Genomic DNA, 20,378 nt, shown 5'->3' on the forward strand with positions numbered 1-20,378 from the left:
ACCAAGAACGACCCTGATTTCCCCTGCCACACCTGGAGCTAAGCTCTGTCACCAGCTGAAGGCATTTCCTGCTGCTGCTGCTTTCACAGCAGTAACCCAGCCTCAGAGGGGAAGATTTTCAGCAGCTGAGCTGTCACTTTGCTAACTGATCACAAGTCAGATAATGAACTCAGTTTTGCCATTAGCCTTTTAAATATACTTGTGTGTGTGTGGGGGGAATGTTAAGCATTTTCTGATGTCACAGAGAATCAGTAATAAACTAAGAGCAGAATCAGCTTTTCAAAACTTTAATCTCTCCCCATAGTTCTGCATTCCTTTGGAAAGAGAAGCTGCTAAAATTTCTGGCCAAAGGACCTGAAACATTTTTTAAAAGAATATTTAATTCACAAAGTTTCAACTTGCAGTATAAAAGAAGTAAGATGTCTGTTTAGAATGCTGCTATCCAACTGTAGTCCATTTTTCTTATTTTTCGTAGCTCTTTTTCCTGGGATTTAGACAGTTTACATGTCATTTCTCCTAATAATTCCATAGGGCTTGTATCTTCTTGTTCCATTACTGTGACATCTTCCTCATCTGAATCACCATCTGCTTTTTCACTTTCCATTTCTACTTCATCAGCAACTTCTTCAGCACTGGAAGATGGTTGGAAACAACCCAATTAGTAATGCTACAGTACTATAGGGGAGAAGTTATTATGTAAACAACTAAGTAAGCAAGTTTGTTTTTTTTTAATTTTTATTTTATTTCAGTCTACCTTAAAACTACTACACTTCTCTTGCCATCTCAATTTCAAGCTATTTCTCAAACAGCTCTCCTTTAAGTAAACTTTAAATAGTTTTCTTTTTCAAAACACACTACATAACTGCAGAGCAGGCAGGTCAGCACTATGACAAATGTTACAACATTGCAGTCCTACAGGATCAGAAACATTGAATCAATACACTGGCAGTTGAGAGTATGTCAGTATTCAAGAATCTGAAAGAGGTCACATGGACTTAAAAACTGCTACAATATCTAAAGCATTACTAGGAAAGAAAAATAATTCTTTGGTTGTTTTTTTTTTCACTGAACATAGAGGGGTGTTTGAAGTAGTTGTTGCCTTCTGAGTTCAAGAGTTTTAAGTCTGTGCTGAAGTATAAAGTACAATTCCAACAAATTATATGGAACTTATAATTTAAAATGCATTAATTAATAGTATTAATTCAAGTGTCTCTTGTATAAATAGTCCAGATCTATTAAGAGTGAACTGCATGGCAAAACAGTACTGGTCTTCTAAAAATCATCTGTTCTAACACAAACTATTCATCACTCACAAAACATAAATGTAGAAGCACACAGTAATATCACAGTGCCAAGGAAAACAGAAGCATTTAATGCTAATTATATATCCACGGTATAATAGATCCACTCTACAGTGATAAATTGTGCTCAGTCTTCAAGGGCCCAATGCTGCAGCCCTCACATGTATGTACCTTTAAATGCTCAGCCATACTAATCACCGCTGTCAAAGTACAACCTCTGCAAGTGCAAATATTTACACAGGTCACTGAACTCTCACACTCTTCAGGACTGAAACTAGATGCAAGTTTCCATGTATTAGTTTTTTGCCAGTGTTTTGTGGATGTTTTGTTGTGCCATGCAGACAGAGATCTTGCAGCAGTGGCCAGCACAACGTGGCAGAAGCCAGGGAACACTCAGAAGCTGTGTTTGTTCCCAGGTAAGCTCCGGCCCTGCGAGCCACCTGCTCACCTGTCTACCAAATCCACACCAACACCTGATTCCACAGACTGGTTTTCATCCCTGGCCTGGCAGAGTTTAATGAAACATTTTAAAGAACAGATGACACAAAAATGCAATCTTTTAACTGGCTTCAGTGTAAGTGACAAGATATTAATCCTAATATGATACCACTGTCATAATCCCTGGGCCTGCATTCCCATTTTAGCAGCATACATTGATTCCAAAGGAGAAAGCAACAATTTTAAGTACCTATCAAACTACTCTATTAAACTGGAATTAATGAACTGTAAGCCAAGCTTAGATGTGCTTACAGTATACACATGTATTTTGTAGCTTAATTAGAAATTACATTTGAGTTCTAAACAAATTCTTAAGATCGAGCTTCTAACTCCTTGGTGTATCTAGAAACTGAAACCAAAAATTATGCAGCAAGTCATAGAAATTTCAAATAAAGTTGAGAATCTAGCATTTAACCAAAAACAGCACTAAAAAGCCATTAAATCCCTGGAGTAAAGCTAAATTCATACAGAACATTTGCATATAAGCACGTTATGCAAAACCTACAAAAATAACAGCAACAAAAGAGCCCATACACTAAACAGCCAGACCACTACCACTACTGAAGTATTCTACTAACTTACTGAACAGGTAAAGTGTGTTGGAAAACTGCTTTCACACTTTGAACAAAGATGTACATAATTTAAAGTAACTGATAACTAAGGAGAATTTTTGAACTTTTCTTACCTTTTGTTCTCTTTGGAGATGAGCAATGAGTTAATAAATATAGTGCAGAGGAAGGAAGCAGATGGCAAAACGTGTGCTGGAGTGTGCAAAAGCTGCAAAGATAGAACAGAAGCTTTATGAAAGATTTTGTTTGTCGTGATTTTGCTTGTACATTTACTGCAATTACTCCTACCTCTTTGACAGCAGGTGAAGCTTGCTCCTGCTTATTATGAACAACTGGTTTTCCAAGGTCTGTATCGTCCTGTGCTTGCTGATGTCTGTGCTTTCCCAACAGCAAACTGAATGGTGTCACAGGAAGACTTTCTTCTACTGCCAGCTTGGAAAAATATAAGTAGAATTTTAGTGTTACAAATCTAAGTTCTATATCCTTTTAAGTTACGAAAATTCAGAATAAACCCAGGTGAGGAAAGTCTACACTCAAATTTAACTCAACTGAGCTATGTGCCTCTTTGTACTCATCCTCTGTCGGATGTCTGGAGACACTTCTGCACAGAGGGTTGCAAAACTATCCAGAATCTGGACCCAACACTAGATTTTAGTTTGCTGATCCACCTATTAAGTTCCAGGTGTGGAAGTGGTGCATGTGCCATAAAACCAAAGGATGGGTTTTTCTGGTTCTACTTAGAACCAAAAGATGATTTATACTCCAGTGTCATCTGTGGAGAGATTCAATTATGTAATGGGGACCAAAACATGGCACCTTGACTTCTGGCATTTTCCTACATCAATATACATAAATTCGAACACCAAATTATTTCCCACCCTCCAAAGAAACTGATTGCTTATGCCCACATTCCCACAGCATTTTGTATTAGAAAGATACTAACTTCTACTTTGATCTATTTTACCTTACCAACCAAATCAATCAAATGCTGCTGTTTCAGTGAGGATGAAACACTTCTTGAACGTGAATTAAAAAAAAAAAAAACAACAACAAAAAATAGAACACAAAAAACTATTTCCCAGACTACTTCTCCACAGAAATACATACTGGAATGGAATTTTGGAAATCCTTCTCACTGGTAAGTCACAATTGACTGACAACTGTTCAGCCCCATTAGAAAGCACAGTTCAGACCACACTCAAGGCTCCAAGTGTTACAGGAATCCAGATAAGGAAAGAACTTAAAACATTTTGCTTCATTTGTGTAACCTGAATCTTTTAGAAAAGTACTCTCTTCTCCCTCCCAGAGGAAATGAAGTATCAACTTACTGATACTTTAAAAATTTTTTTACAAACAGCACTTCTTGTCAAAAAATAAGAAAATCCAGATTACTGCCCCATCTGCTAAGTGCCTGTGACTCCATGTAAGGATCTGGTGTGCATTTTCATGACAAAAGGGAATTTCAATATGACAAAATGACCACCATCAGAATTTTGAACTGCTCTGTCCATCTGAGTCAGAACTTCTGTGAGAGGTACCTGTTTGCTTGATGGTGTGAGCCTTTCTTCCAGAGACTTTGTGCTAAGTGTCATTAGCTCCTAAAATACAGAAGGACATAACACAGTTATCATATATGAAACTGCTTTCCTTATTTCCATAGTTCACCTACAGAAGCTTCCAACTGACCCAAAAGCTTTTATCAGTCAAGTGGAAGAGGCAAAACCATCTCTTCCTCTTTATTTTGTAAAGAAACTGAAGACAAACAAGAATGGACATAAGAGGTTCTATAGACTTTTTGGGAAAACAAACAAAAAACCACACACCCCCACCCAGAAATTACAGGGAAACTGAATATCATATGGAACATTTGAATAATCAGCAATAATTCATACAGCTTCTAGGTGCTTGTTTAAGTTAAACAACATAGGCAATGTTCCCAAATTATCTAGTGTCTTGTATCAATGAGGCAGCATAAACTATTCACAGTAGAAAACCAGTAAATAGTTTTGAGCTTAGGCTGTTCAGGCAGTGCTTTCAACAAAGCAAAGCTTACAATGACTTGAAATCAAAAAATGAACTCCTATGCTCATAAGCAGAACTCTCAATTCCTATCAATCCTTTTTAAAGAAAACAGTTTTTCCCCAGGATCCACCTACCAATTACTATTCCTTACTTGTGTATCCGTAAGAAAAAACAGTTGGGATTTTCTTAGCCAAAGGTATTTTTCTGAGCTTATAGTTTCAGGTTCATCTCTTGGAACAAAGGCAGCAAGAAGGATCTTTTCTTTACAAAGATTTCTCTGGATGTAGAGTGGCCGTGGCTCATTTGGTTTAAACACAAACACTGCAAAACCAAGAATATCTTTTCTTTAAATCAGGAAATTCTTACACTCCTGGCCAGCTGTCAAAGCCCTCCAGAAAGGCTGGACAGGATTACCTCCAAGCACCAGTTTACAGGAAGATAACTGGATAACTTTACTCAATAATAGAAGGGACCCTTCACAGTTCTCCAGTCCAGATAACATACTTGGAAATTACCATTTCTATAGGAAGAGTTAATTTAATGTCAGAGCTCTAAAATATACCTGCACAGCTCTGCATTTACAAGAGAGAGTCAAGAACATTTGGTGGTAAATCCTGAGATATATTCTGTACCTGGAACTACTACTGGCAGAAAAGGTAACACGCTTTATTTGAATGCTGCTGTCAGATACTGCTCAGTTTCCAGAAGTGCAAACACACACTGAGTCCCTCTCGCAGTTTTCATGGTCTGAATTCTAAGAAAACCTTTTCTAGAAATTGTGCTTCCCCAGTTTTAAATTCTGCTGGTTATGACTTGTCAAAGAAGGCTTTGTACTTACAGCTGGACTCTTTGGAGAGCCACGAGACTGCAGCAATATGTTCAGAAAGGGGATCAGGTTGCAGAACTACGATGTTGAGGTGGGCACTCCACTCCACTGAAAAGCAAGCACAGCAAGAGCCAGAGGTGAAAAGGAGCCAACAGAAGGTCGAACAAACAACACACAGGGCCTTAGCTGCTGGAAGAGGCAGCTCCACTCATTCCCTGGTGAATAAAAACCACAAATGCTACCAACTCTAATACAAGTATAAGAAATACTACCTATTATTGGGCTACCATTCACCTAATTTACAAAATATTCTGCACATGGACACAAAGCACATACAGATGACAGGATACTCTCCTAAATACAAAAATCATCCCATTTCCATAGGGCATTTTGTAGTGTGTAAATCTGGTTTTGAACTAGAATTATTTCAAGGTTTCAGAGTAATTTCAGGTATTAAATTACTCTAGCACACATTCAAGCTGATCTTACATGCACAAGTGAGCAGGTTCCAGCAACACAGAAAGCCATAATCAGTGGCACCAATAAGGTACTTGGAACATGTTAGTCTCCCAAAGCAGATGTTCCTACAGAAGTAAAAAGTCAAAACAAATTAGTCACCTTCAGAATTCCTCTTTGTTTCTCTGCGTAGCAATTACTCACAAGTCACAAAAAACATTCTGTTATGATTTAGTTTTAGTATCAAAATCCAGAGTTTGCTTTTTGCATTCACCTCTAGTGGCATGAAACTCCACACACCTGGTAAGTCTGATGATTTAAAGTATGCATAAATATGTAATATGTGTTTCTACAGCATTCCAGTAAAAAGGAGGGATTAAAAATTTAAATAAATTACAAACCCATACATAATTCTAAGTGTTCACACTGGGACTGGAAAATAATTTAAAGAAGCCCTACTATTATTTAGGAACTAGAATGAGAGAAGTAGTTAAAGGGTTACTATAAGCCTCTCTAGTTGAAGAAAGCATGTGATTTAATTTCTCAGTCTCTTGTTTGAGAATAACAGAACAGCCTTATGACTTCTAATGATAAAAGATTCTCAAAACAGCTAATTAGGGACAGAATTTGTATATTAAAGCATGGCCCCTTGAAGTCATGCAAGTAATACAGTAAGTCATTAAATTTGTAGAGCAATTTATTTCCTTTTAATATAAAAAAATAGTAAAGACTGTAAGAGGAGGCAGCTGGCCTGGGAAAAGCTTGCCACTGCACCAAGCTGGTGGATCACATGCCTCCCTATAATTCTCCTACACACCAGTTTCAGAATAACATTTCTCAGTTTCTAATCTTAGAGGACCAATATAAAACAGACTTCATCACACAAAAGAAAAGCTTACAAACATACACACAACACAAGGAAGGGAGAAACCTCTGTATGCTGCTATGATTCTTTGTCAAAGAGTCTTTAAAATATTGTGACCACACAATGTTGATGTCTTTTATACTGACAGCATACAATGGAGCACTGCTGGGATAGTCTGCCAGGAAAACATAGATTTTCAAACAGAGGCTAGAGAGGATGAAGATAGGTATTTCACAGTACAGATCAGGTCATCATGTCTTTATTATATAATTTCTATTTGCACGTTCATATACAAAATAAAGATAGAAATCAACTTCTTGTATTTACAATTTTCCAGGACTTTGATTCACCCCTGGATTAATGGGGAAAAAGAGAAGGGCTATCAACACACTACTTGTGTGCTCCATGATACAGATTTAAGGATGGGAGAGGTACAGGAGACATAAGCAAGTAAGAAGGAACTGTAATGCTCAATCTTTTAACAGTATTTTTAACCAACCACCTAAAAGCCATTTTAGTCTTTTCTATATATGAATTTGAGACTGGTAAATTCAATGTTTATGTACATATACAAGGTCTTGGACTTCTATGAATTGATTCTTTCTTTTCTGAGTGTTCAAATGAGACATAGAAAAGCAGCTGAAAAACGTACCTTATATTTCCAGGTGGATGGCAAAATGTACACTTAAGATCCCAAGTAAGTGAATCCCATACAGTGACAGTTTCTTCAAAGCTAACAGCAAGCAAAGAGCCATCTTCTGAGAAGCAGCAGTTTGTAGCTTGGTAGTTGTGGTAGCTGCCTACAAAGTCACAGCTCCAGCTCACACTCTCGTGTGCTGCATTGAATGAACAAGCCAGTTAATTCAAGTCTATACATGAAGAAAGAAGAATTCAATTATTATTGCAAAATAGGCTCAAGAGCAAGGCACTTTTCTTTCACAATTTTTGAAGAGTACAGAGAATCTGCCCTGTTCTAATATGGAAAAGAGCTGATAGGGTTTTGATTTGTCCTCAGTTTGGCATTTTAACTGACCTGGTACAATATTTATGCTTTGTTTGCCAACTCCATTTACTGTGCTCTCAAAGACGCAGAGGTTAGGTAAAATGATTGTTTTAAAAATTGTTCTGTCATTCTAGCAAGAACACAGGGATATTGCTAAAAATCTGAACATCTGAATCCAATGAAGCTCATGGTTCACTTACAGAAGGTTTGAGGATCACCAAGTGACCCACCAGCATGCTATTGGTTCACCTCCTGCTGCATTCTGTTGGGACACCTTTCCCACTCTTGGCAGTTACCAGAAAATAAACTGGAGTGAAGTGATGCACTTACCACATTAACATACATTTCCCAGTATAAAATAACTCCTACAGCATGCTTTTGAAACATCCAAGTAGGATAAGGGAAAAAAGGAAAATCACCCTATGCTAAGATGCCCTTTATATAATGGCTACAAGTTGATGATTAGAAGACCTGCCTGTAAAAAAAACCAAAAAAAAACCAAAAGCCTGAAACGATTGTGTACTTCCAACTGCATGGCACCATCTAGGGGCCCAGCAAGAGACCTGCTGCAATTAACACATACCAGAGTGAACTCAACTGAGCAGCTCTTTGGTAAACCAGTAATTGCTGCAGAAAAGCTGCAGCATGTCAAGCCTTTCTACCTGAGCATTCCTACTCTGCCTCACTGGGCAAATACACCACAGCAGTCACCACTAATTGGTACTTTGATATATGCCATGAAACAGAACCCTGTAGTTACTTAAAATACAAACCCCCTGATGAGGCCAGTCAGCAGATATAAGACTGTTTTTATGGAAGAAAAAAAAAGTTAAGTTTCATCCCCATCTGATACTATACTCAAGATCAAAGTATCTTCTTATTAAGTTGAGATATAATTTAGCCTCAGAATAATTTATGAAAAAAAGCAAAACCAAACACTCTTTCAGCTACAACTGTGGGGGTTACTATTAATACAGTAAACAACAAGGTTGTTTTTCTTCTCATCAGCAGCCACAGTTGAGGACCAAAGAGCTTGAAAAGAGAAAGTTTGACGAAGTTTGCCAAATGGAAACCCTAGCAGCTCAAAAGTACTTTTGAACATGTTCTTACCTGCCCACGAAAAGGCAAACAGATGACTAAACTGCAAGCAGTTTAGCAAGACCACTATCACAGCTACTTAGGAACATGAAATGACAAGACATCCAAGTGGCAGGAAAATGCCACTTCACTTAAGTGTGCCTGACACTGTAATAATATTTAAGCAAAAGGACGTTAATATGTTGGAAATCTTGTATTTCATGTCCAAAGGCATACAGGGCAATCAATAAACATACACAGATGGTCTGTTTGAAAGAAGTGAACATCAGCATGTCTGTCAAGAGGCAAAATTTGGTTATTAAAAGTATCCCAGAAATACCTAAGTACCCATTCTGTGATGCTCAAATACCTAATGGAAAGGAAGGATGTTCAAAAATTGAACTCTGAAGTGGTGCATCTGTAGAACTGCAAAAGTGCAATTATTTTACACTAAGTCAGCTCAAAGAGAGTAACACATTTCTGTATCCTGCTCCTTTAAGCAGGAGTCTCAAATGAAAAGCTGACCCAGAGGACTGACAAAAATCCATTTTCTCAGCATGGAAAAATCATTACCACAATTCTTTAACCAATGAACACAGGCTGCCACTCCTTTCTGCAGCAGCTTGCCAAGGTCTCTGGCTATTTCAGGACCCTCCATACCAAACTAATCCTGTGGAACTAAGACAGAACTCCATCACAGGATGCTCAGGAGAACACAATACTTCATGCAGCAGCAGAAGCAGATCAATGCAGCGGACTAAGCAAATGAAAGTAGGGTCTTAATTTCTACAGCATGACTTCAAATTTCATTGTTGGTCCTTTCCAACTCAGGTTATTCTTATGGTTCTGTGTTACAAGGTGCGAGTAAGTTATATTTTGGCCACTCTTACCTTCTGGATCAGTGTCTTCCACCATCACCCAGACTTTAAACACACAGTCTCTGCCAGTTGTTACCAGTATGAGAGAGTCATCTCCCAGTTCATCCATGTCACGAAAGCACATGTCTGTGATGTGGTTGTCATGGGGCGTGTTTATTCTGGTGTTCAGCGTAAAGCTATAGAAAAAGAAAACAGAAGCTTGCCATTCTATTTCTTTTGGAACTTGGGGAAAACTTTAGTTCAAGTTGATTCTGGTACGGGCAGGGAGAAGAGCAATCAAAAGAATTTCTAATTAAGACAGCTAAATGGTACTGCATTAACAGATCAGGTTTCCCTAGTGGCTTCCATACAGTAGCTCAGAATTACCACTAAGCAGGCATCTTTCAAATACTCAGCCTGAACTCTGGACAGTCTTTCTGGTACTTAGTCATGTGGTTGATCTGCGTAGTAGCTTTCTTTTGCCTTGTTTCTTTAAGAAAATACCAATTTGTTCTCAAAATGTAATTTTTTTAATAGGAAAATTAGGGAAAGGGTATTAGCCAGATGCATATGTTAGCTGAAGAAAAAGACCAACAATAAAATTATAATCTTCTGTACCTCCTGGAGAAGGACTAATTGATTAATGATGGATTACACATAGATGGGAAAACTATGCAAGCTACAGAACCATTTTGCCAGGTCCATGATTTTTAATATCCAGAAAACATGTGAATTTAAGTCCCATGGTTACAATAGTCTCTGATTACTGTAAGTAAAACAGATCCAGAGCAATTATTTCCTGTGGGTATTCAGTGCAACTCTGTGCTCTGCCACAGATGCTGGTAACTTCCCAGATCTGGAAAAACTCTGCCTTTGCAAGGCAACGTTTGTGTAGGGATCTGTGTGACTGGCAGCTGGAACACCAGCTGTGATCACTACCTTTGTGTTTCTTCACTGTAGAACCACAGCTTCAGCTGCAGCTCAGGGTCAGTCACTTCTTCACTCTCCTCTACTGTGGCCAGCCAGGTGCCCTGAGCGCTGAACGCGACCTTCACCAGGTCCGACTGCTTCAGACCCGCCTGGTGGATGTACTGGCGCTGCACAATGTCCAGCTGCAAAGCAAGGCCACAGGTCTATTTTAAAAATCAGGTAGAGCTGTAAGAGATACTACTCATGAAACCATGGAGAAAGCATGTTCTGAAGGCTCCAGTTAGACCTGACTGGGCTGTGGCACAAAGAAGTATGCCAGCATGTGGGGAAAGCAGAACTAGGTCATGTGCATTCCACAATGGCGCCAAGTGTGGGAAAGAATGAAAAGTAATTTGAAGGTGTTTTACTTACAAATTTTTAACAGGATAGCACAGTGTTTTACAGTACTTTTCTCAGTATCTAGATTTGCTTAGCAAGTGAAGTCAGAGATAAAGCCAAGAACATTTCAGCCTGAAATCCAGCCTTGTGGGATAGCTGCAAGGTGTTTTTCCCCATCTGCCATATTAAGTCTTTAAATGAATTGTGATGCACAAGTTACTTGATTAAGTTAAACTTGGTACAAGCCCATTCAACTTACACTGAACAACTGCTGGTCACTCTGGAGGGAATAGAACTGCAAGTGGCCTGGCTCTCCATTCAGGACCAAAGCTTTGGTTCTAGGATCAACCACTAGGCCAGTCTTGACATCCCTACCTGGAAACAAAAATCAGGTGACAAATAACCAAAGCTGTCAAGTGATACATTCCACCCTCTAAGTGTAAGATAAATTTTACTGCACTTACTTTTGATTAGCCCTTGAATACTTCTGGAAAACCTTAGGTTGCTGTTGATTATTGTAATTCCTGAAAGGGAAAGCAGACAAAGTCTTACAAAAGGCACACACTTCATGGTGGGAAAGGGACTGCAACCATCTCTACTGTAAATGTATCTTTTCCCAGTTCATGACACCAAGGTGGAAAAAGACAAGTTACAGCAGTCACCAGGCAAACTCACAGAACTGATTGAAGAGCAAAAGAACAAGCACCTGTTTTTTTACAGATCACTGAGATTTCAGATCACTAAAAAAAATCACTAAAATTTTATGTAGTTCTTAGTTAATTCATCCAAAACAACAAAATAAAGATTTGTATTTCCATTCAAGTGATACTTGGATGCGTTTTGGCTTACTGTTGTCTGTGTGCAGGGTGCAGCAGAGAGCGCCGTCAGAGGACATGGAGATGTATTCGATAGGAGACCCCAAACGAGGCAGGAAATCCTTCTGGCATGAAGATTCATTGTGCCATTGGACTAGAACGGATTCGACTCCACCACTCAGCAACCTGGTTCCTTTTCCAGCAACAAAATACAGTTAAAAAGTTTTGCTTAAAAAGAAGTAAAATCAGCAGCCTGTATCTTCACAGCAACAGACAGACATGAGTTTCTCAAAACTTTTTAAATTGTCACCAGTAAACAATTAAATCAAGCCTAGGCAATACACACAGACACTATTCTCAATATCCCCTGTTAAATTGCTAGAGAATCTTGCATTAAGTAAAAGGAACTTGTGTCTACAGTAAAATTTAAGCAATGCTTTGGGAGCAGCAGTTCCCATTGCTTTCTGAATCAGTTGGATATTTGTGTTAGGATACGGCTGAATTGCTCTCTTTCTGTGAGAAGTACTTTGCAGTAAGAAATACCTTAAGGAGAATAGTTCAGATCATGCAATTCAGATAACAGTGTAGTATTTCTGACAGCAGGTTTGAGCTCAGACAAGATTGAACTGTTTTATTTGGATGCAAGTATAACTGGCAAGAACTCATCAGTATTATTAATGACACAGAAGGGGAGGAAGAGTGGAGGTGAGAGGAGGGGTTAGATTTTTCTTTCTACCACAGAAGGCAGATAACTGACATTACAAATGCTAATCAAAATTCAAATAAAAAAGTAATAACTCCTTTAATGTCTATTTCAGATACTTCCTGGACATATTTAAAATTCTAGAAATTAATTTGTTAGTAAGTGGGAAAAACTTGGACCTTCTATAGATTCTTCCCTGTCTGCTGCAACACTTCAAATTTGAGAAGGTTTTGTTTGCTTGACAGAGATTTTTTGGGTATTTTTATAGGTTTTTTTATCGCTTTGTTTTTCATTTTTGTTTTACTCACCCTCCACAGAAAAAGCCAGATCCATGACAATATCATGATGCCAGTGCAGTGTGGAATATGTGTACTCTTTCCTATGGTGGAAATTCCTCCTGTATGGAGAGGAGCAAAACAATTCTTTACCCACAACATCAACAACAGAGTAAACAAAAGGAAATATTGAATTAATTGTATCATCCTGTCCTCTAACTTCTAGACTCATTTATCCTAGGCTCAAGTGATGCAGAAGGAAGGAAGGAACACACTACAGGTTTTCAGAACCCTCCTGGTCCACACCTCACATCTTAGATGTACTGAGCAACTCAGCCCTGGAAGCAACTTAACCATGTAATGTTTTTAGTCATGTATTCCACTGGTGTGCTCTCCTTAGGACTCTACTTGCCCATAAAGAGTTATTTCAGCTGCCCTTCCACTACCTTTTACAAGTAAGTTTAGATTCAATGGAGCATAACTTATCAACCATTTTTTTCCACTTGACATATACACTGTCAACACTGCAGGTTCATCGCTCATTCTGACTTCTGAAAATGACAATGCTAAGGACAAATTAGACTGCTTTGATCAGGTTTGACTTAATTCCTGCAGTTAGAGAAGTTTATGGGATACACAGTTAACCAAAACACAAATACCAGAGGCGAATCTTTCCATCAGCATGGCCAGTTGCAATGCAATCCTCCGTAGGATGGCACACGACACAACTGAAGCGATTGTCTCCTCCTTTTGTCTTCACTGTACTTAAAGAAAACCTTCAAAAGTTAAGAAAGTAACTTTAATTGTAAGCGTTAGGTTGTTTTTTCTAGAACAAATCTTCAAAAGGATCGGCTAGTGCATGTAAAAATAATTCTGATTAGCAAAATTAAACGTTTTCAAGTTGTTATGGTTACATGCACTCCCAAAAAACAGTGACAGACTTATTTTCCTCTTGATTTCCTTAATTCTTCAGATTCAATCAAGCTAAAACAGCTTTTGCATCTGTTTTTCTTTCTCTCTTTCCTTTTCTCCTGCTTCCCTCTTGCTGCCTGGCCCTGCCCAGACTCTGTCACTTGTTTGAGGTCAGCATCAACCTAAGTATCTAATTGAAAAAAGTACATCCCTGAGTTGCAAAGGTAAGGTACCCCTGCCACTGATCTGCTCACTTCTACAGGAAACTTCTTATTTACACAGTGACTATGTCCCCTCCAGCAGAAAAACCAAATATGAGATCATGTGTGCACATGTCATGAATTAAAAAACATTCAGCATCTCTCAGACTGAATCAATACCTGCCATTTGCATTCTCATTCTTACCTGTTCAACAGTTTCCGTTTAAAAAAATAAACTTGGAGAGTCACATCCTTCACTGATACCACATATGCACCCTGTTAAAGTAAAGCCATTTAGGACATACAGATTATGTTTTCATACAAGAAAAAAATAAAGTACATTTCACTACAAAGTACTTTATACTGGAGACAACATGTAAGCTGATGTTAAGTAAAATAATTTTCCATTGTAAGTGTCAAAGTTCCTTTTTTTTTTGTAATATTAAAGAAAGCATAGTTCTCACACTGATTCATTTACTTTCAGTTTTGTTTCAGTACTGCTGTGCTTTGTATAAAGACATAAACAGCAAAAAGTTCATCTGAGAGAAAAAAAAAACAAACCAACCAACCCAACACCCCAGAAAAGATAAAATCCTGAAGGTGAACATACTTCTCTTCCAAACGCAATGTGCTTCACTGATGCACCCACACCATCCAGAACCACTGAGAGTTCCTTGCTTTCCAGATCTTGGCCTGCTCCTTTTGTCAGCTTAACTGAGACCAGCTGGAATGTATCTGACCAAAAAAAAAATCTGTCTGAAACCAACAGTAGTACTGAAGAACAAGGACCAGACAGTGGGTATCAGTGCAAATGTAAACAGAACCCAAGGGAAGCTGCACAGTATTTCCTCTTGCTCTGAATTAGCAATATATTATAATACACAGTAAGGCCAAGCTGTATTTATTGCAGACAAAATCCCACTGAAAAATACCTAGCCCTGCTGTGAATAGGACAAATCCATTTATGGTAATACTGCCTAAGGTGGGAGAATAAACTCCAGCACTCATGCCCAACTTCAGTAGCATAACCTGTACCTTGGTGAGCACTGCTCAAAGATGAACTGCATCTAAGAGACCACATCCATGCAGTACATGCATCAAAAGCAAAGACAAGCATTCTTCTAGACAAATATAAGCACTCTTCTAGATAAATATTGGAATGATAGATGTCACAGAATGAGAATGAAAGACATACAAAATGCATGACTAAAGATATCTGCCACAGGATTTAAAAAAATATTTCACAATTAACATATTAAAGCCCATTCTTGCAGCACAATGCTCACTGCTGGGACAGTAGCACAGACACAGAATGACTGAGATTAAATGGATGATGCTACTTGTACTGTACCTCGTTCACCCTTCTTGGGAATGACAACAAACACCGAGTCCTCAGCACTAGCAAGAGCGTACAGTGCAAGAAGTTTGGATCCTACAGTGAAAGTCTGAAGAAAAAAAGAGAAGGAAATCAACAATTACTACATCTGTATGTATGTCTTTAAAATAAGGTAATCATGTCTTAAAGAAACATTCACGCATTAATTAAAAATTTTGATTCTAAAATAAATACACTTTTATTCTATCGAGCACTAATACGAATGTTAAAACAATACTAATAAAATATGAGACATTAAATTTATTGAAAGACCTCAAGGTATCTTATCCCTAATACAAAGCAGAGGGCACACCCAGAGGTGGGTATTTATCACAGAAAATGTGAGCAAGTGTAAGCAGCCCACATTTTCAAGCCATTGGATCAATTCCTATTGCTGCATCCCAAACTGCAGCATACTTTCCAGAACTACACTGCACTCAAAACTGCAGCTGGTAGCAAAGTCAGTATGTCAGTACCTCTCCCATCTTCTTCCCTGAAAAGATCTGCATCATCATCAAATTCTATTACTACCATAATTACATGGGTTTTAGGTTGTGTTAATACTAGAACAACCCATCTCACACTGATTTGTGCCCATTTTTGACATGATCTTAACAGGAATAACTAAACATACTTTAATTGGAATCCCATCCATGAAGTCCCACAGCTTAATGGTGCCATCGAGAGAAGAAGAATAGAGCTGGAAGAAACCAAACAAAAACAACTATATAAGTAATAGCAATACATCAATGCCAGATCCACCAGATTGTACATAAAATGACAACTGTGATTCCAGGTAACTGAATCATAAAAAAACCCCAGAGGACAGACAACCTCTATGTGACTTCAAATTAAGTACAAGTACAATGCTATTATCCTAGTTTGAAATGTAAATTGTCACAAAGAGCGAATGCACAGATACCCACAATGTGAACACCCAATTTTGCACAGATACCCACAGTGTGAACACCCAGTTTTGCACAGCTAAGATGCAGTTCAGTCCCTCTCGGTGAATAACTCTTGTTTATATCCAGACACAAAAAACCCCCAAACAAACTAGGAGCAGGGAAGGCAGCCTGGGGCCAGAGGGAGCCACTGGGCAGGTTAAAGGGATTTAGGCACATCTGCACCAGTACCAGCAGATACAGAAGGGCCAATACCAACCACAGTACTTCTGACTTTTTCGCATGCTTCTTTTACTCTTTCAATCAAAGAACCGGAAATTTTGCTGTATTTCCGTTTTGTTGTCATTCCATTCAAGGAGTGTAATCCACGTGACGTTTCACATTTGTGTTTGTAGGAAACTGACACTGCTGTACCCTTCTGGTCAGGTTTCAGCGAAACATCAGCTCGACGGTGCCCTAATCACTCCCAGCCCCTTCCCAGACTCCAGCCAGCCCCGGGACAGCCCCCGCGGTGGCACATAAGGGTCAGGGGCACCCCGGCCACCTCCAGCCAGACCTCTCCCCGCAAACCTGCATGTGGTTGTGTGGGTTGAGCTGGATGCCGGTCACCAGGTCGGCGTGGCCGCCCATGAGCCGCAGAGTCTCCTCGGTGTTCACGCTGTACACCTTCACGAAGTCCCCCGAGGCGCACAGCAGGTACCTGCAGGGGGGAAACGCCGTTACCCCGGCCGAAGGGCCCGGGCGCTCCGCGGCAGCCGCAGGCCGCGGGAACACCGGCGGGCAGAACCCCGCTCAGAACTCAGGACCCCCTCCCAAGAGCGGACGACCCGGCCCCCCGCCCCACTTGCTTGGAGTCGGCGGAGAACACGGCCCTGGCGCCGCGCAGGGCACTGCCCCCGCACCGCACCACGCGGAGCGCGCCCGGCGACACCATCTTGTCCCGCCGCCACCCGCGCGCCGGCCCCGCCCCGCCCGGCGCCGATTGGCCCCGCCCGGCGCCGATTGGCCCCGCCCGGCGCCGATTGGCCCCGCCCGGCGCCGATTGGCCCCGCCCGGCGCCGATTGGCCCCGCCCGGCGCCGATTGGCCCCGCCCGGCGCCGATTGGCCCCGCCCGGCGCCGATTGGCCCCGCCCGGCGCCGATTGGCCCCGCCCGGCGCCGATTGGCCCCGCCCGGCGCCGATTGGCCCCGCCCGGCGCCGATTGGCCCCGCCCGGCGCCGATTGGCCCCGCCGCCGCCGCGTGCTGCGGGCGCGCGGGCTGCACGCGCGCGCCCCCTCACGGAGACACTGGAGCGGCGCAGGAGGGGAACGGCCCCAAAAGCATCTCGTCCGTCACACAGGCCGTGGCACCCAGTGCCGCGCCCAGACTCTCCCTAAACACCTCCAGGGACGGTGACACCGCCACCTCCCTGGGAAGCTCTTTCCAACCATTCTTTTTGTGAAGAATTTCTTCTTAATGTCCAACGTGAACCCCCGCTGGCACAGCTTGAGACTGTGTCCTCCCGTCGGTTTCGTGGAACAGAGCCCGCCCCTCACTTGGCCACAGCCTCCTGTCAGGTAGTTTGTACAGGGCGCTCCGCCCTCCATTGGTGCCCCTGCCGAGCGCCCCTCAGAGCTCCGGTGAGTGCGGGGAGCTGTGGAGCCTGCGGGGATGCTGCCCGTGCCCACTCCCGGGGTTTTCGTCTGAAACCTCCCCCGGCTGCTCTCCCCCGCCATTCCCAGGATGAAAGGCGGCGGGGGCGCTCAGCAGGGCTGGGCTGTCCCGTGAGGGGCTGTGCCGCTCTCACTCCCTCCCCGAGCACTCCTGTCCCTGCTGCCCTCAGAGCCTGGCACGGGCTGTCAGGGCGCCGCAAGGCAGAGTCCTCTGGCTGGGTCTGGAATTGAGCCTGTCTGAGGAGAAAAATGCGTTAACTCCCTTGTTTAAGTATGCAGAAAGTCTGAACAGAAAAAAATAATGGGTAGGCTTTGCTAAAACCCTCCTTGTTCGCCGACTTGGACGAGCTGTGGGTTAGCTGAGTTACTGAGCACATCGCGTTCTCGTATCTGGAGGAAAACCGCTGTCAGAAGCAACGCGAATGTCTGGAGTACACCGTGATTTATGGTGTCTGCGCCCTTCACTGCTGCTTCAGAATAGCAATTGCAGTTCTTGCACAGCTGTGTAGTTTTGGCAGCTGTTTACACGAGTGAAGCTATCTCTGGTATGCTTGTACTTGATTTTTAAACACTCGCCCTTCACAGACAATAACAGGGACAGGTGCATTATGAGGGGGTAGGTGTGATCATCCTTCTGTAAACTATGTCCTTCTCTTCCCTGCTGACCGAATCCTAGTTTGCAGGTTAACTGAGGATTGTGCAGGGACAATAGCACACACCGTGGAGTACTGTGGTCATAGGGAGCTGGGGATGGGTGTGAGGGCACAGAGCATCTAGAAATCTGGCTGCCAATCTCAGATGCTTTGACAATGAAACGGTGCACTCTCTCCGGAGCTGAGAGCAGAATTTACAACTGCTGCCTAAATAAAAGCTGTGTTGTGCTCTCATTCTGATGAATATTTTAGAACCCAAAGGCAGATACAACCTAGTGCTCCTCTAGGACACTAGGGACAGTATGTCATGTCCACGTTCTGAGCCACAGGCACTGAGTAAAACCAGAGTTCTGTCAAAGGGGGAAAAAAGCAAGGCCTCTAGGAAAAGACAGTCCCTTTAATCCACATTATTATGTGAATGGGACTCTTTCATCCAGGTTTACTAAATGTGGTCAAGTCTCATTAAAACACAGGACTCGGTATGCTCATCCTTTTCCTTGATAAAGGAGAAAGGCAAATACCTTGTGCATCTTAGTGCATATGTTTCTGTAATGCATGTTTATTTTTATCATTTTAGGAGATCTGCCATAAGCTTTGAAGCTGATAAAGCATGCAGAGATCAAGACTACCCCCAAACATATATCATACAGCAGGAACACAGAGAGATAAAATAAATCATATACTGCCAGCACCAGTGCAGAGTACTGTTTCCCCACACACAGCCACTGCTTTCAGCATGGCTTTCTCTGCTTCCAACAGCACAATTCTATTTTCCTTCCCCCGCTTCAGCAGAAAACCCAGTAATGCAGCCACAATTAATGTGATTTCAGTATCAAAAGACCACTTGCTAGTTATTATATACAGGGTTGTTTCAACTGTAGATACTCTGTGTAATCATTCCAAGTAATGCTGCCCAAAGTTTTTAGTAGTGCTATTCTAAATATGGAATATTGCTGTGAAGTAGATTGGGTCCTTATGGCAGAGTTTAAAAGACTTTTATATTCAAAGTTTAAATGATTGCCATAAATTTACTAGAAAACAATAAATAATAATTATAAATAATAATTTATAATAGTATAGATTTATTAAGAAATAATAAATACAAGCACAATGTGTTTTAAAAAAAGCTTTCTTCAGGTTTTTTGGTTTTGTTTTTATTTAGATGCACTCAGCCTTTTAGTTCATTGTCATAACCTATATTTTAAGTTTGGTGCACAGGTGTATAAAGAACCAAAGCTTACCTGTACCACTTTTTGGAAGTTGAGGTAGTAGAAGATCTTGGAAGTATCTGGTTTGTGGTAATCAATGCAGTAAGGAGCAAAATTAATCTAACCTGCTGTTTGATTTTATTTGTTTGAAGTGGTGGCTTTGTATGCTTTTTCTAATTTATTTGTTTAAATTAACATTTCCAGTATACAAAATCCATAGGTTTGTCTGTCTACAGAAATTTGCTTTTGTCTTTCCCCAAGCAGTGACTTGATTCAGTAAGTATTCTAATGTATTCAGTTACTGGTTGATTAGGAGGAATTAATCAATATAATGTAAGTACTACAAGGTGTATTTTTGCAAATTTTTGAAAAAATGTATTGCAATGAACTGAGCATAGCAATAGTATTGGCCAAATATTTGTTTGCATTCAGAATTCCCTGTGTGACTGTGTAAGTAATTACAGGTAAACTAATTGGAGAGACTGCAGGTGTAGTTCTGAGGCATCTATTTTTAATGTTGAAAATAAAAATAGAATAATAAATATGTTACCAATTTAGAAGGAAATTCTTCCAGGACAAGAGGTGAGTTCTTTCTAAACAAGTGTTACTAGTTAGGTTTATGTACTCTGCCTAGTCTGTAAGTTTCTAAATTTTCCCAACACTTGTGAAATCCCATGTAAATAATACAGTGTAAGACTGATTAAGAGCAAAAACCATTGTTGTGACTTCAAGGAAGTAGAATGACTGTCCTTAAGGAAGGATGTGGTACGCTGCAGTACCACTGCAGCTCATTAAGTCAATAGTACAACACAGGACAAATATCTGATTTGAAATGCCAATTACATTTTACATTTGACTTGGTTTTCAGCAGGTTTCTTACTTTTCTGTACCCTGTT

At 40.8% G+C, this 20,378-nt stretch overlaps 1 protein-coding gene and 1 long non-coding RNA gene across 2 annotated transcripts in view; one reads left to right on the forward strand and one right to left on the reverse strand.

Moving 5' to 3' along the window:
• Positions 1-11,670, forward strand: part of LOC131579781 (uncharacterized) — a 41,174-nt gene extending 29,504 nt beyond the window's left edge. Inside the window, exon 4 of the long non-coding RNA XR_009277772.1 lies at positions 11,648-11,670. This is a non-coding gene — a long non-coding RNA (uncharacterized LOC131579781). The remainder of the gene's footprint in view (positions 1-11,647) is intronic.
• On the reverse strand, positions 272-16,938 carry WDR75 (WD repeat domain 75). Its single transcript, XM_058840180.1, has 21 exons — positions 16,816-16,938; positions 16,538-16,667; positions 15,697-15,762; positions 15,039-15,132; positions 14,298-14,422; positions 13,893-13,963; positions 13,235-13,351; positions 12,609-12,697; positions 11,632-11,790; positions 11,247-11,306; positions 11,042-11,157; positions 10,414-10,586; positions 9,508-9,671; positions 7,190-7,373; positions 5,706-5,800; positions 5,229-5,324; positions 4,542-4,711; positions 3,907-3,966; positions 2,657-2,800; positions 2,485-2,576; positions 272-632 (listed from the first exon to the last, which is right to left on the reverse strand). Exons 1-21 carry the CDS (start codon positions 16,899-16,901, stop codon positions 428-430), a joined length of 2,496 nt encoding a protein of 831 aa, XP_058696163.1. The 5' UTR covers positions 16,902-16,938; the 3' UTR covers positions 272-427.
• Between the last annotated feature and the right edge of the window lie 3,440 nt (positions 16,939-20,378).

The sequence above is a fragment of the Poecile atricapillus genome, chromosome 5, assembly GCF_030490865.1.
Source record: "Poecile atricapillus isolate bPoeAtr1 chromosome 5, bPoeAtr1.hap1, whole genome shotgun sequence".
Taxonomy (NCBI): domain Eukaryota; kingdom Metazoa; phylum Chordata; class Aves; order Passeriformes; family Paridae; genus Poecile; species Poecile atricapillus.